The 16,398-nt window shown below is 42.3% G+C and overlaps 2 protein-coding genes across 2 annotated transcripts in view; both read right to left on the reverse strand.

The window, feature by feature from the left end:
- Nucleotides 1–2,554, reverse strand: part of zgc:194209 (uncharacterized protein LOC570908 homolog) — a 5,668-nt gene extending 3,114 nt beyond the window's left edge. Inside the window, exon 1 of the mRNA XM_053415485.1 lies at nt 2,549–2,554. Within this exon, the coding sequence (XP_053271460.1) occupies nt 2,549–2,554 (6 nt within the window). The remainder of the gene's footprint in view (nt 1–2,548) is intronic.
- Nucleotides 487–16,398, reverse strand: part of rassf3 (Ras association domain family member 3) — a 39,885-nt gene continuing 23,973 nt past the window's right edge. The window contains exons 3-7 of the mRNA XM_053415486.1: nt 7,935–8,042; nt 6,707–6,889; nt 6,101–6,188; nt 4,709–4,824; nt 487–4,387 (exon numbers count right to left, since the gene is read on the reverse strand). Coding sequence (XP_053271461.1) covers nt 4,229–4,387; nt 4,709–4,824; nt 6,101–6,188; nt 6,707–6,889; nt 7,935–8,042 — 654 coding nt within the window. The 3' untranslated portion in view covers nt 487–4,228. The remainder of the gene's footprint in view (nt 4,388–4,708; nt 4,825–6,100; nt 6,189–6,706; nt 6,890–7,934; nt 8,043–16,398) is intronic.

The raw sequence follows: 16,398 nt of genomic DNA on the forward strand, positions 1-16,398 counted from the left end.
GGGGGGGGGGGGGGGGGGGTGGTAGGATGAAAGGTTATATATAAAGTCTGATTTGCAACTAGGAAAAAAGTTCAGAATTGCCAATTTTGTCATAGTTTGAACTTTTAGCATTTTTTGATCTTCAATTTATGAATTTTCTGAATACGTATTTTAAATGTAATTTTATAATTGTTGGCATTTTATGTCAGTATGAAAACTGTAAACTTTATAGATACAAATTATTTCTGACATTGTAACACCTGGAAATTGTTAAAGTAAAGTATTTTAAAACCAGGAAGTTGGAGGGCTTTTATTAAAAAAGGAAGAAGAATGAATTAAAATAATGAAACATAATCCTGGATTGTTCGTCTGGTGTTGGTCAAAGTAACACAAGATTAATTTATCTTTCAATAATTTAACAAATTAACAGAAATAGATGAGTCAAGAAGTCTGATAAAGAAAACACACACACACACACAGACATTGAACAGACTTCAACACACAAAGTTTTGAGTTTTAATTTCACCTTTAATAGATGCAGCCCGACCTCCGTGTGAGGAAAAGGCCACGTTTGATTCCAACAGAACAAGAGACACAAACAAACAGAAACCTGCCTCCATCTAATGAGGAGCATCGTTTCTCTGCTGCTTCACGAAGGCACGGCCGAGATCACGGGTTCCAGACTCAACTCAAAAATACATCTGAGCTGAATCAGGAAAATAAATAACTTTAATCAGGACGAGGATTAGAAACTAAAATTCTTTTCATCCTGTTTGATTCAGGACACGACTTCGATTCTGGGGGTTTTCAGCTCAGGTGTGAAATTTTAAAACCTGTGTGTGAGTTTTGTGTTAGATGTTTTCTCTCTGCACAAAAACAAAAACCAACAGAATCAGTGGACAATACAAAATAAAAGATAAAATAAAATGAACATGTGGCAGAAGAGCGACACAGATCTTTGGCATCCCGTTAAATATGAACTTATCAACGAGCTGAATTTAAATAAGCAGCAGATTTGACAGCGTTTGAGAAACAGTATTTCGTCCGACTGCTTCTATGCACGATAATTTAGAAGCTTTAACATCAGACAGCCCGGTGGTGAAAACAGGTATTACATACAAAAGCACGAACGCGTGAGAAACGAGATTCAACCAAACGTTTCACAGTCAACAGCTGAAACAGAACAAAACTAAATAAAACTTATTCTGCCACACTTTACTTTCATGATAAAATAAAAAAACATAACAATAAGTAGAGCTTAACAACATCTTTCAAATTAAGAGTATTAGATGTTAAGATAATGTACACAGAGTGATAGCGGAGGTTTTTAGGATTAAACTGGGGAAAGATAAAAAATAAAATAAAAACCCGTCTTCCCTGAATTTAAAGGTAAAGTGCCCCAAAAAAATTCAAATATAAATATTGATACTAGTCTGGTCTGATGTTTAAACAGCAAAAGTTGTTTAGAATTTACACAAACAACATGGCTTAAAGATGCAGACGTGTGTATCACTTTAAATTTTTACAGTATGGAGGCAAAAAGCGGCCAAAGTAGTTTGAATTGTATATTACCAAATTTTGTATTTAGCTAATTCTAGGCAGCACGGAATTAAGTTTGAATTTCACATCCTGATATTTTGTTTACAGAAAATAGTACACAATTTAATCAGATATCAGTTTTATTAACAACTTCTTATGAGAGTAAATTCTTTAAGGCCCTTTTTTTTACCTCCATACATTTAACCCAGTGTTTGATAGTAAATAAATCAGGTTTAAAAAACCCCTTTAAATAAAACTCTAAACTAAATATGTTTCTCCCTCCGGTGGGAAGACACCTCTCATATATCTTTGCTCCAGGCAACACCACAAAAATATCTTTGGTTATAACAACATCAACAAATGAAAATAAAATCTATGATCAATGCGTTTGACACAGAGAAGAGGGAGTAGTAGTAAGTTTGTCCACTGGACGGCGGTATCGTACAACCAGTACAACCAGTCTCCACCACAGCACCGTCAGTTCGCCTTCATTCAGTACCTGCAGCTGGAACAAGCATCTTATCTTTGTTTTCATTCATCACAACGAGTCAAACAGGTTTTTCATTTGCAGTGTTAAATGATTGTCTTTTACGATTTCAGTCGTTTCCTGAAAATCTAGAATAAACTCTGGATTCTAAAAGCGGAAAAAATATCTTTTACAAAACTACACTAGAAACAATCCTCTCTAGTCTTTGTGTTATTAATGATAAACCACATAAGCCAAAGAGGATATTGCATATATATACTATATATTTAAGGCAGCTATGAAAAGGCCTTTGTGACTTTGATAGAAACCGTTCGTGAACCTCAACTCTTCTTCAGCACGTTTATCTTTCCTCTTCCTCCTCTTCTCCATATTCCTCCTCGTCTAACATTCTACTTTCCTTGTTCTCCTCTGTAATGTTTCTCTCTTTTATCCACCAGACAAGAAGCTGGAGTCTGGGGTCGACGTGGAGGTCGAGGCTGCACGTTCCAACTGGAGATGAGAGGAGCAGCACAATGAACGAGAGCAGGACAATGCAGCTGCTACCCTCATGTCCACTGAAGCTTTCTGCTCTTACAGGCGTGCGTCTCTCTCAGCGGTGGATTACAGGAGGTTTCATATATGAAACAAAGACAGAGAAAGCAGTCATTGTTCTCAAGGTCACAGCTTCTAGGAACAAGCTTTCTGTTGAATTACCTCCTGTGGCAACGAATCGTTAACCTCCTCTCTTATCGTTTCTTCCTTCCTCCATCTAATGTCCGTTTTCTACTTCCTCTAAACCTTCTAGTCGACTTCCAGAAGCCGTTCAATCGTCGCTTCCTCCCTCCCTCTGAGGTCAGAGGTCACGTCTCCCCCTAAATCACGTCAGTTCACTTCAGCTCAAACTCTGCTGGTGGCGTGAAAACTTTAAAATCCCACCAGTTCATCACGGTCAACTTCAACCTCAATGACAAACACTTCTACAGCCACCAGCGACTTCCTGTCCTCACCAGCGACTTCCTGTCCTCACCAGCTCCGATCGGAGACTTTATTCTTTCTACTTATTCAAACCTTTCCTCATTGATCACGTGTCAGTCGTAAAGTTCGTGTCTGTTTTCAGAAAACATCCAGTTTCAGGCAAAAACCCGCTGTGGAATCTCCAGTGTGCCAAAATTCAATATAGTAATAAAAAATAAACATGGATTACATTTGCAATTTAATTACGTATCACAAACAAAAAGCCCCCGTTTTATATTTAATGTTTAATTTGTCATATTTCTGTGAAACTAACACAAAGTAGAACAAGATAAAAACAAATGTCAGTTGAGATAATAACTGAATAATAATAATAACATCTTCTATTTGGCACACTCGAGACTCCACAGGATCAACCTGCTCGTTCCTTTGTCACTTTCACGATCATTTAAGCAAAAATCATCAACGATAGCAACTTGATAAATATATCGATGGTACAGTATCGTGATATCCGGTGATAATACAGCTTGTGGAAATATTAGATCCAGTGGTTTGTGATGCTTGTGTTGTTTTTGTGTGTTTACTTCTTGTAGAAGTCTGGATAAACTTTTCTCTGTGTTCAAACTGTAGCTCCGCCTCTGGAGAATAAACTCAAATAAGACTTTGTTTTAAAAAAGAAAAAACAATAAAAAAAAAAAAGAAGCTTCACCCATATAAATTAAGGAAAAAAAATATGTACAGACCTCAAAAACAAATTAAGTTAAACTCGGACTCAACATATGGCCTCGAGTCGCTCACAGATTCAGAAGAGGATTAAAAACTGGGGGAAACAAAGGAGTCAGATAAACGATAAATTATGTGACAGCAGGACAGAGTGAGAGAGAGAGGGACGGACGGAGAGAGGGAGAGGATGAGGGAGAGGACGAGTGAATATGGCACAAATCAGTGAATCTTTGGTGATCGCAGGCAGACGCAGCAGAGCAGGCGAGTTTCAAGTCTTTAACCGAGCGGGAATCAAACTCCAGCATCGTCCGTCTGATTTCTGTCCGTTCATCCCTTTGTTCGTCCTTCACCGGCTGTCTCTCAGTGTTTATTGTCTTTTAATATCCCTCCATCTGTATCGTCCTTCAAATGCAGGATCCTCCTTCTTATCCTCTGTTCACATCCCTCTCTCTCCATCAGAAATTACACCGTTCTCCTCCTTTGACGAGTAGGTAAAAACAAATCCCCTCCTCCGTCCCTCTAGGGGGCAGTAGTCCTGTTGAGTGGAGGTTAAATCCTCTGAGCAGGCCGTCGGACCTCCGTCATGGCCTCCTGCAGTCTGTGGCGGTAGGAGTCGTAGCGGCGCAGCACCGCCTCCTCCTGCTCCTTCTCCTCCTTGTCCAGGATCCGCAGGAAGTTACGCAGCTCGGGGATGGAGAAGGCGTCCCACTGAGGACACGAAGAAGAAAACAAAACCATTTAGATATCTGTTTGTGTGAAGTATTTATATTTTCAGTGGTTTGATGTAAAGTAAATTATGTGTTTATCAATAAAGTTTTTAAGAACTTGAAAACAGGATAAAGAATTAAACTGTAAATGTAGAATGAGGGGGATGAGGAAGAAGAACAGGAAGATGATGTGGAGGAGGAAGAAAAAGAAGTAAGAGGGGAAAGAGGGGAAGAAGAGAAGAGGAGAAAGAGAAAGATATAGATGAAGAGGAAGAATAAGACGATGAAAAGAGGAAGAGGAGGAGGAGAGGTGTGATATTACCATGACTTCTCCGATTTGTTGTTCCCTCAGCACGAAGCTGAGTGTGTCTGAGTCGGGTCCGGCCACCAGACGCAGAAACAACGGCTGCTCGCCATCCGCCAGCTTACACACGTACACTGCAACACAACACAACAACACAACATTTAATTGCGGCGACCACAGAGCTCCCTGCATAGATGTGGTCTGATGGCGGCATGGAGACTAAATTAACCAGTGTGTGTGAGTGTTTGTGCGTCCCTGTGTGTACATAAAAACAGTCCTGGCAGAGGATCAAACAAAGTGTGCGTCACATTAACAAACAGTAATTTCTAAAAACAGAGAGTGAATGTGAAATGTGAAACGCACATTGTGTATTCTCTGTATTAGTTTATACATCTATTCTGAGCTTTATCCTATTTGTGTGTTGCAGCTTTTTCTTCTAAACGTTACACAAGTCAAAATGATAAAACTTTATCTTATTCTTGTGTTTTGTCTGTTTCAAGTTGTTTTGAGCTCTCAGAGCCACCGTAGATCCAGAGTCTCTCATCCAACTCTTAACAGAAAACAACTAAATGTCAGAAAGCCTCTGACGTGATGTGAACTGACAACAGACCAGTTGTTCTGACTCTCTGTTCTTTTCCTTCAGGCAGACGAACGACCTCCACTGCAGCCGCTGAAGGTCGGACACGTTTCTACATTTCCAGACAACTCGTCTTCTCCTTGTTCATTGAACTGAATTAAAGCTTCACCACAACCATTGTTTGGAGGTTTTATACACAAGCTCATGTACATTAGGATTAAAAACACATCTGTTGTCAGACATGTGTCTAGACGGGGTTTTTATTAGCAGACTCTCACTGTACATTTCGTGTAATGAGAGAAAACCAGCAGCTTGTGTGACAGCAGCTTTTGAAGAGGGAAACTAAATCTCTATAAAAGTCTGGAGGCAAAATGTTTCACAGACTTTGAACGAGACATTAAAACAAGTCGCACAATTCACTTTGTTTTGTTGTTTAGATTCAGATGAATAAAGTGTGTTTTCCTGAGGAGGAGGAAACATTTTAAAATCCAACGAGCTGCAACAGCTGCTGAGTCATGGAGTGTGTATGTGTGCGAGTATTCATGGGTTAGCTGTTGATAGTGTGTGGGGGGGGGATCCCTTAGGCATTCGGCGAAGTCGGGGCGAGGCATCCAGAAATACACAACCACACACAAACTGACACACATTAACACACACTGACACACAGAGTCAGTGCCAAAGCATTTGAGACGGAGCTTGGCATCAGAGGAATGAAACGGTCTCCAGTCCTGTCGCTTTCACTCTCTCACACTATGACATACAGACACACACAGACACACAGCCACACACACACACCCAGAGACAGACACACACATTCGGTAACTCAGTCTTACCCTGCTCCTCTCTCCGGTAGCGCTTGTAAAGGGCGTATTTGGCCGGGTTGTCTGCGACTGTGAACTTGTTCAACAGAGCGACAATCACCTGCAAACACACAAGAACAAGACAATGAGACAATGAGACACAACAGTTCAGACACATTGACACCGACGGGCTGAGGGACAGTTTGAAACACACTGTTCCACCCGAGGGACACTTCGGCCTTGTAGGCGTCAGTGGAGGACTGAGTGGACTTCATACGACGTGACAGATTATATAACACTGTTTAAAATGCTCTGAATCTCCAGATACTATAATAAAACAATATCAATATCATGTATTTATCAATCGAAATTTAACAAAGGTTCCGACATATATTATAAACTCATTGTACAGCACAGTGAGGACGTACAACTCCCTCTATCAGTCTATAAGCTTAAAAGTTCAGTTGCTGCTGTGACACTGATGTTCTTTATCAGTTCAGGTTAACAAAGTTTTTAATCAAAGTTCAACATCAAATCACATCAATCAACTTGAGACCATATGTGTTCAGATGTTGATTAAGTTATCCAGCGCTGTGAAGTGTGTTGATGTGTGTGTGTGTGTGTGTGTGTGTTGCCCACCTGGCGGACTGTGTTATTGGAGCTGATGTGGAGGGTGTTGATGACACCGCGGGGCAGATAAAAAGCCTCCTGCACTACGGCTCCTCCTGCTCCTCCTGCTCCTCTCTGACCCCCCCGCACCGTCACCGGCCTCCGCAAGTCCATCTGGACTTTGACGAAACCGGTGTAAACACCAGAGGAACTCTGAGAGAGAGAGAGAGAGAGAGAGAGAGAGAGAGAGAGAGAGAGAGAGAGAGAGACAGAGAGAGAACGTCTTAGTGTACAAATATTATAAACCTTGTACAATCTGCAGAACACTAAAGCTAATTTAAAATGTAAAGATGAAAGCGATGAAAATATTAAATCACCTATTCAGACTATGGATATTTTCATAATCAATTACTGTGACAACTCATTTGATGATAAATTACACAAAATAGTAAAAGAAACTTCACGTTAAAGTTCTGAAATATATATTGTTACACAACCACAGAGATTTGAACACATGATATGAATAAAACGTTTCCAGAGCTGAAGTGTGTGTGTGTGTGTGTGTGTGCGTGTTGTATGATCCCTCCACATCAAACCAGTGAACCCAGCGTGTCCTGCAGGACAGATGGTGCCAGACGGAGAAAGAGCATCTTAATCTCATCGCTCCATTTGGAACCAGGAGGTCTGAAGCTGCACGTACGTGTGTAAATGAACGTGAGCATGAAAAGTCACAAGTGGACAAACCGGATCGATAAGAACACGAGCTGAACAGGACGAGTGTTGCATCACAGACGAAGTGATAAAAGAGACAAAGGAAGGAATTTAAAATAAAAAAAGAAGGCGTGGCTAAGTGTGAACGTTCCAAAGTGCACGTCTGTGATTTGAGGATCTGCAGTTTTCAGACCTGAGTGATTCCATCAGCTGTGACACATGCAGCATGTTGAGCAGCAGCTTTCAGGATTATTCATGTGATCACCCGGTGAAGGTCTGAGAGAGCGTGACCTCCTCATCTGCACCGGTCTGGATGGAACACAGTGTTTGTGTGAATCCAGCTTCAGAAACCTTTCACTGCTGCCAAGTTAAACACGTCGGGGGGGGAGAACAATAGCAGGAATATCATCACATCGCTCTGATGTGACTGCTGAGGAATGCTGGGAGCTGAGGGACGGCTGCGTGGACGGAGAAACCTCAACACCAGCAACTCACTGTGTGTGTCTGTGTGTGTCTGTGTGTGTGTGTGTGTGTGTTCTCCACTCACCTGTGTCATTTTCAGGTGGTCCTTGGTTAAACAGTTGTACTGCTCGATCTTCTGCCGGATCTCCTCCCTGCTGAACTCCGTCCGCAGCTCTCTCTCCTTCTCCACATCCTGAAGCAGAGACAAGAGAGAAGGTCCTGATCAGTCACGGGTTCGACCTCGATCATTATGAAACGCTCTCTGCTTGGATTATTGAAACATAATACTGCAGACAAATCAACTTTTCAGTGTCAGATAGAATATCTGGAACCTGATAGAAGTCGACTCTATTCTTTACCTTTGCAAAGGACAACATGTAGCAGACAAGTAGTGAAGCTTGTTTGCTGCATATGTACTTTATGACATTTCACGTTGCTTTGGGGCGAATTAGAGCATAGTGGTGTTCTTCATGTGACCCGGCCCATACAGCAGATTACTTGTATCTTAACTATTTTAGCACCAGTAAACATCATGTCTGCATCAGGAGGGACAGTAACACAAACTCAGTGCAGCGTAGATTAACTGCAAGAGGCTTGAATGATCAAACTGCTTTGGGAAGACTTTTTATACTTCATGTTAAAGCCAAACATATTTCACTCTTCCCCAAAAATAATGTAAGTGTGAACCGGCCCAGACTGCTGGAGGGTTGGTGCATGACAAAAACAAACAGCTCCAGTCGACCCGGGTCCCATGTTGAGCGACTGACTTCTAATTATAGAGAAAACGTGGAAACCTCCTGCAGAAAGCTAGAGAGACAACGTCCCGCGGGTCAGAAGAGTCCTCAGTTTGACAGACTGGAGGCTGAAGTGTGTGGACAGCACGTCGGCACGTGTGGGTAATGTATGGGAGAGCAGCCGTCAGCAGTCTGAACCGTGTTAGTGTATAAATGACCACAGAAAGTGACATGAACAGATGCCATGTGACTCCATGATCTCTCCTGATTAATCAAATCAAGTGGAGTCAGATTCAAACACGTGTCCAGATAGAGATCAGGTCACGGGTCAAAACCTTTGTTGCATCATCATTTATTCACTGGAACAATCAAACGTCTCCAGCCTGAGGGATCTGCTGCAGCCGCTCAACATTTGCACAATATGATAAAATATGAATCTAGTGACTTAGTGTAATGTCTCCTGCAGGAGCTGAACGACCTGAGATGTCTCTGGAAGTCCCCGAGGGCCCCAGAGACTCCCGGGACTCACTTCACCACACAGACGGGTAAAGTTCTCCCTCAAGACACATGAAGAGTTATATTATAAATCTGTAGAGTATGTCACTGTGTCGATTCAGAGTCTTAAGACAATTTAATTCCCCTGTGTAGTCGGTGCTTACATGGTCATAGTGCGGATCTGCTCGGCATCTATTAAAAACCACACACACACACATGCAAGCACATAGTGCACAATCCAGGGAGGCTCTGAAGGCACACACACCCTTATATGGAAAACACACACTGCTCCAGGGAAAGACAAGGTGCCAATACAACAAACACACACACACTCACTGCAGCTCGGAGAGTTTAACACTTTGTGCATTGAGAGGTTTAACAACTCAGAACAGGAGGGAGGAACCTGTTCAAGCATCATGAATCTGAAAGACTGGTAATTTAAATGATGTTTAAATGAAGATGTGAGGATCTCTGTGGGGGAACTGGGTGATCACACTAGAGATGAATGGAGATATAGATACAGAGGAGAGATAGAGGTGATGGTGACTCGTCTGAATCGTCATTTACCGATTCGTTAAGACACACAACCCTGATCTTTCACGCTAAACTTGACCTCGTCCCACAATCTGTGTCAACCTGAAGCACCTGCAAGGTCAGATGAGTCAAAGCGTCTTAGCAGGCAGAGACAGGTAAGGAGATTAACTGTCCTCTCACCGTCCACAGAGACAAACAGAGACAGGTAAGAAAGAAGCAACTCAAAATGAATGACAGGATAAATCATCCTGCCTCAGGGAAATCCTTCCTCTGGTGATTTGGGATTGTGTGTTTATGTTTGTGTGTCAGAAGCTAAACCTGGTGATCACGAAGATTACTGACTTCCGATCTACAGGAGTGGTTCAGTTAATCTCATTCATTCAATCTGTGTTTATGTTATTTAACGAAAGCTCTAATTCCCTCCAACTTTTAATGGGAGTTCAATGGATTAAGGCAACTGTTGTGTCTTAGTATAAACTCAATCAACTCAAAAATCTATATTACAGCTGGAATCTAGGTGCAGGTTTGTGCTAAGCTACTATTACAGTTGTCACCACAAACTTTTATACTATTTCTAGCATCATGTCCTCTTGTAAAACTTTACAGCCTTTGAGAAAATGCCAAAAAAACTAATTCTCCTTTATTATACTGGAGGCCTGTTTCAACCTGTTGACTCATATAGGATTTGTATTCTCTCCAGGGTGAAGAAGCTCCTGAAACAAGAGACACAAAACCTCTCCAGCCCAGATACTGAGAGTCTTTGAGGCACGAGGCAGTTTCATGTTGAGTATAAATATATTTTTCAATTCAAAAAGGAAAGTATTGGAGCTAGCTGCAGTCAGAAAGAAAGCCTTGTTATGTCAGAGCTGGTGAATCGAGGCCGAGGAGCCGTTACTGGCTGCATCTCCCGGGAGAGTTCGTCCTAATCTGATTATTTGACGTCCAGGACGGAGAGCGTTAAGAGGAACTGAGAGAGAGAGAGAATCCAAACAGAAGAAGCAGAGCAGAGCGAAGCTGCAACACATGAGATCATGGTCCTGGTTAAGAACACAGAGAACCCTCCCACCGAAGCTATAAGATCAACACTGGACTGGAAAGACACCGGAGAGGACAGAGAGAAAAGACAAGGACAGAAACTACTGACGGTTTCAATAGAGACAGGACAAATATTAATATGCAAATCATCTAGTAACGGCAGTTTACAATGTTGCGTCACATCATTTCACATGAGAGATTTACCTCGTTCATGTGGAAGATTAATGTAAACAGTTTAAAAAGTTCTCAAGAGACGTTAATTGATTTGTGTCCAATAGAAAGACAAATATTGGACTGAGCTCTAGTGTTCTTGGCAGGAACTATGTGCTGTCATTTTGCCAATCATATTTATATGAGCACAGTGCTTCTTATGGTTCTATGGAAATCTTGCACAACATCATCTGCATATTGGTCGTTCATTGGTTGTTCTCCAGAATAGCACAAAGATAAAAATACTTTCCAAGAATAAAAAGTAGTAGTATTCAACATTGAATTACATATTTAGAGAATAATCTAATTTCATGTCTACATGCTGCACGTATTCAACGAAACTGAAGAGCATTAAAAAGCAGAAGAGACTGACCACAGCCTGGAAAAGCAGAAATGAAACAGTGAATTATGAAAAAAAAGAGAGGATGAGCAAACAGCTCCGGGCCTGAGAAGAACCAGAGAAACACAGAAGAAGAATCTCATAAAGTTTTATATTTATCTGTGTGTGTCAGGTTCTCCCTGTTCTCAAGCTGCTGGTTTAACTTTAGACTGGACGATGATGTGTGAGACAGAAATGTCCTCTTCTTCCTCAACCTTTGATAACACACCTGCAGCATTCCTGCCTTTGTTGAGCACGGTCACGCTCGTCTGTAAACAGATGACTTCACCGAGCAAAGAGAGTGTGTGTCTGTGTGTCTGTGTGTGTAGACAAAACATGCTTAGCTCGGCTGAACACACCCTGAAGCACCAGACTGTGTGTTTGCATGTTGTTGGAGCTGCAGGCAGAAGAAACACAATGATTGAGCTTTGCTAACTGAACATGACCTATATTTTTAAAAAGGACTAGAAAGACATTTGTGTTCCTGTGTTTACATCCTCAGAATTCCACTAAGCTTTGCATGTTTGAAATGACTAAAGTGAAGTCATTACATTAAGCTAAATGCTGTGTCATCATCAGTCTACTGGAGGAGAACACTGTCTCCATTTCACCCCCAGCACAACACACAATATTCCCACAACCTTAATTTGAAAGCCAGCTCCTCTTCCTATAGATTCAATCTGTAAATCCTTTAAACTCACTAGATCCAAGGTGGTTTTATGGTTATTAGTCCTTCAAACTATGTCATAACCATTTTTTTCACCCTCCTCATCCTCCCTTGCTTCCTTTTCTGTGCTACTTCCTGTTGAGTCCACGGGGGGAAGTTGACGTCGGCCACACCTTTCCTCCCAGCATTCCTGCACTAATGGGCACAAGCATGCACGGACATCGCTGCATACATGTGCAGCACGAGTGGAAGAGCTCCCACCTAGAACCACACATACCTCAGCTAATGGAGAGAAACAGTTGCTAGAACTCTTCTGCTCGAGTGGACATTCCCGAGCTAATGGACGAGGATACAGTAGATACAGTGCAGCATCGTTAAAGCCTTTTATAGAGCTCTGCATCTGTGCTCTGCAGCACTTAACACTGTGAATGCCATTCAATAACCAACATAGTCCATTTAGTATAACCACTAATCTCTTTTCAGTTACACCTGGGTGGCTTCCAGAGCGTCAAAGCTACGACAGGTGCCGGTCTCGTTTAATTCTCGTCTCTCTCATCGGTAGAATTTCGGTAAATAAATCAGTTTTTCTTCAGATGATTGAAGACATGAGGAAGAAATTCAAGCTATTGTCTTTGCAAACAGAGAAATCCAACCTGCAGAGTAAACCAGACGGACCACAAGGAGACGAGGCTGCGTTCAGGGACCTGACGTCTGCCAAACTGGACCCACTGTATATGTCCAGTGTGGTTCAGTAGGTTCAACATGAAAACCCAGACAGCAAATCTTTGGAGGAGACCACAAGGAGTCGGTTTGGAGGAGACCACCCAGAAGAATTAGCTCCATGGTCTACTCTAGACCTTTACCGAGAACGAGGAGGAGGTGGAGGAAGGAACAAAGATGGAGGAGCAAAAGGAGGCGGCAGGAGAAGAAGGTTATTAAGAGTAAGAAGGGGAGGTTGAAGAATGAGGGTGAGAGAAACAAGAAAATAACATATATTGAAACCTTGTCTACAAACGTCCTGTTTCATATTCTACATTTATCTTGAACTCAGCTACTAATCATGTTGTTAACTTTGTTGCTTTGGAGATAAATACGACATTAAGAACACGACACAGTTGTCGTACGACCACTTTGATTGTCAGCTCACACTGGAGCTGCTGTCAGCTGGAGGCTGGGAAACACTCCCACCAGCATGAAAAATGAGTTTCATTAGACTAGCTAGATAATGGGGGGGGGGTTACTGCTCAGCCTGGGCTCACACACGCCCTGCAGAGATATCCAATACACACAGTTCATGTATGATTAACAGTTTCTGGTGTCACGATTGCAAAATCCGGAGTAAAAGGTGAAAGAAACGAACCCTTTGTACAGGTTGTGCGTTTGCTATCCCAAGAAGAGTTGAGCAACAGATTCACAGAAGTGTGTACTTCAGTGTACGGGAGTGTGAGTGTGCAGTGAGTGTGTGTAGTGAGTAATCATGTGTGGGCTGAGATTATGAAACTTCAGGGTTCTAGACAGCCAAGGCGGCGGCGAGAGAAGAGAGGAGTGTGCGCTCGAGGATGATGAGCACACAACGGAGAGCGTGAGTCGACTGGCAGCTGCACACATCATGTATGTGGCGCTGCGTGTTTTTACAGATTAATGAATGAATGTCGAAGAAACAGTCCCAAAACAAAGATATTTAATATATAACTAAATAAGAGAAAAAGAGCAAATTATCATATTTGTCTTTTCTGTCACAACTAATAATTTGATTTATCGGTTCACAGAAATGACCCTAAAGCCCTATTTGCATGGTGCATGTATACTGTTACAACCTAAGATGAGGAACTCCCTTAAAAGGTCATGTGTTGTAAAAAAGTTTAACTACAACACTTAGGACACGTCATGAACTTGAAAGAAACCGCCTCGTGAAGCTTTTAAAGAAACTGTTGAAGCCACAAAAACACTCAACATAATTCCAAGAAACGCGACCGAAGAAAAAGCAAAAACACAACAAACACAAAACCCGTAATAAAGGATAATGAAAGCAGAGTTCAGAGGAGACACAGTGAGTCGGGCCCTTAAGCATCTACATTACATCGCCTGGTTTCACAGTCACTACTGGTCACTGCTGTGGTATAATGGACACAATGGGGATGTGAGAGGCAGGTGTGTCTGTGGGGGAACTGATAATGGAAACCAGTGGAACAATACCTGTGAGATGTGAGCGGTCGTGACTGTCACTCGACTGTCGGGCCGAGCCCTTCACTTCAGCAACAGTGGAAAATCCCTTTATCAGAGCACGAATGAGGCCTCCCCACACACAACAACACACAACAACAACACACAAAAAAACACACATAATCCCACATGACTCCGGCCAAAACACAAAGCGAGTGATCGTGTGTTCAACCGCCGTCCCCAAATCCTAATGTTCAAACCACAACAGACACACACAGACACACCAACAGAGCGATCAGACACGGCATTAAAAACCCACAGAGCTTAGGAGATTTGTAGATGCATGAGTGTGTGTGTGTCTGTGTCTGTGTGGATTGTTGCTTCATTTAAAGTGTCACATGAAAGAAACGATGACACACAGTGTGATGGGCTGTTTGCACGCATGTCTGTGAGTCCATCATTACTGTAAAGTAAACCCCACATTAGGCATGTGATGGTGTGATGGGGGGGGGGGGTGAACGGAGGGCGATTCACTGCAAAACCAATAACAGTCTAATGTTCTTTTATTTCACGTACAATTTATTAAGTTCTACATTTGGGGGAATGAACAAAGTGAGATTCAGATAAACCATCAATAAAATATACATAATGCTTCAGCCTTGCCTGTTAGCTTAGCATAAAGACTGGAAACGGGGGGAAACAGCTAGCCTGGCACTGTCTGAAGGTAGCCATAATACTAGCTCACTAAATAACGTGATGTATTTTTTTATTCAACTTCTCATTACATCCCATAAAATAGATCCACAACAACATAACATAAGCCAATATGTTTTTTTTTATTCCTATGTTAAATTGAGGGGTAACATTGCTCATGCAGAGAAAACACAATCTCTCTCACCGAATAAGGCCCTGAATGAAAACATCAACACACACACACACCAACACCAACACACACACCAACACACAACCTCTCTGTGAACCTGCCTCGTTCATCATCATTCTCCTCTCACTTTCTCCTCGGCACGTCACAGAAGCCAGCGACCACCTCAAAGTGCACTGTGGTCTGGTGATAATGGTGAACACCGGAGATCCCAGTCGAACTAAACTGCTCCCAGATGAGCCTGAACACTGGTGTGTGACAGAGCAGCTCACAGCGCCCGGCGGCAGACATCCACCGGCGTAGGCTTCATTACCGAGAGTCTAAACACGCAGAGGGCTGGGCAGGAAGTCCCAGTGGCTCAGACACAAGTAGGTTTAAACGACCACACATTTTCAACTGCAAAACCAGTTTAAAGTAAGAGCTGGTTGACAGGTCACGTTTTTATCTACTGCTTTTTCTAAAGAGTGAGATTGTTTTCCAATATATTGAAGTAAAATCATACTGTCGAGCTAAATAAAGGTAAATAAAGAAGGAATCGATGACCCCTACTTCTTTAAATAACCTTGAGCCACGCAATGGACTCAAGAACTGTCTGCTGCTACTGGTGAAAAGTAAAACTACTCGTGTCCCAGTGGAGGGCGACATCTGACATCTGCTGCCCGTTGACCTTGAGTTATGATGCTACAGGTGGTCAGTTCCTCCACAGAGAGGTGACACCGAGCTGAGGGAAGGAGAAGGGGAGTGGGGCGGGGGTTCAAGACCACTTCACCACCTGTTCAGAGAAGTTTGGACGAGGACCAGACAGGACAGGGTCTGTTGGAAGCAGCTGGTGGGTTAATTCATCACTGGTGACAAGGTTCATGAGCTGTGACCGTGCACATGAGACTATGTTGAACACACTGTAGGCTGCAGCTGAAAAATGTCAACACTTATTATGTGTGACCAAGATAAATATTCACACTGGAGAAACTGGCACCACTGAACATTTGGCATTTAAGCTCAAAATCTATCACTAACTCGACTTCTCCAGTTCCTGCAGCTCAAAACGAAATCTGCTGCAATGATTGGTCAGATTATTATTCAAGCAAAGCTGCCAAACAATCGCAGGCTTCTCATTGGTCCACGGATCAGGTTGATCAATAATGAAAGTAGCTGCAGCTCATATCATGTGTGGTTAATGAATGTCTCATTAAAATAATAAGTCAACTATCAGAAAGGTTTGCTTAAGTTTATATCCATCTTATCTGCATATAATGTTTATCTCTACACTTTTCCCTTCTCCACTTTGCTTTCTAAAACACACAAACACACACAAGCCCAGACACACAAACACACACAAACCCAGACACACAAAAACCTCATTTCCTCCATGACGCAGGTGTCTACTTTAAAAAGCAGATTTATCTTATTATATAACACAGCCCACTGCTGTAATGGAGGCGTGTGTGTGTG

Source organism: Pleuronectes platessa, chromosome 22 (genome assembly GCF_947347685.1).
Source record: "Pleuronectes platessa chromosome 22, fPlePla1.1, whole genome shotgun sequence".
Lineage (NCBI taxonomy): Eukaryota > Metazoa > Chordata > Actinopteri > Pleuronectiformes > Pleuronectidae > Pleuronectes > Pleuronectes platessa.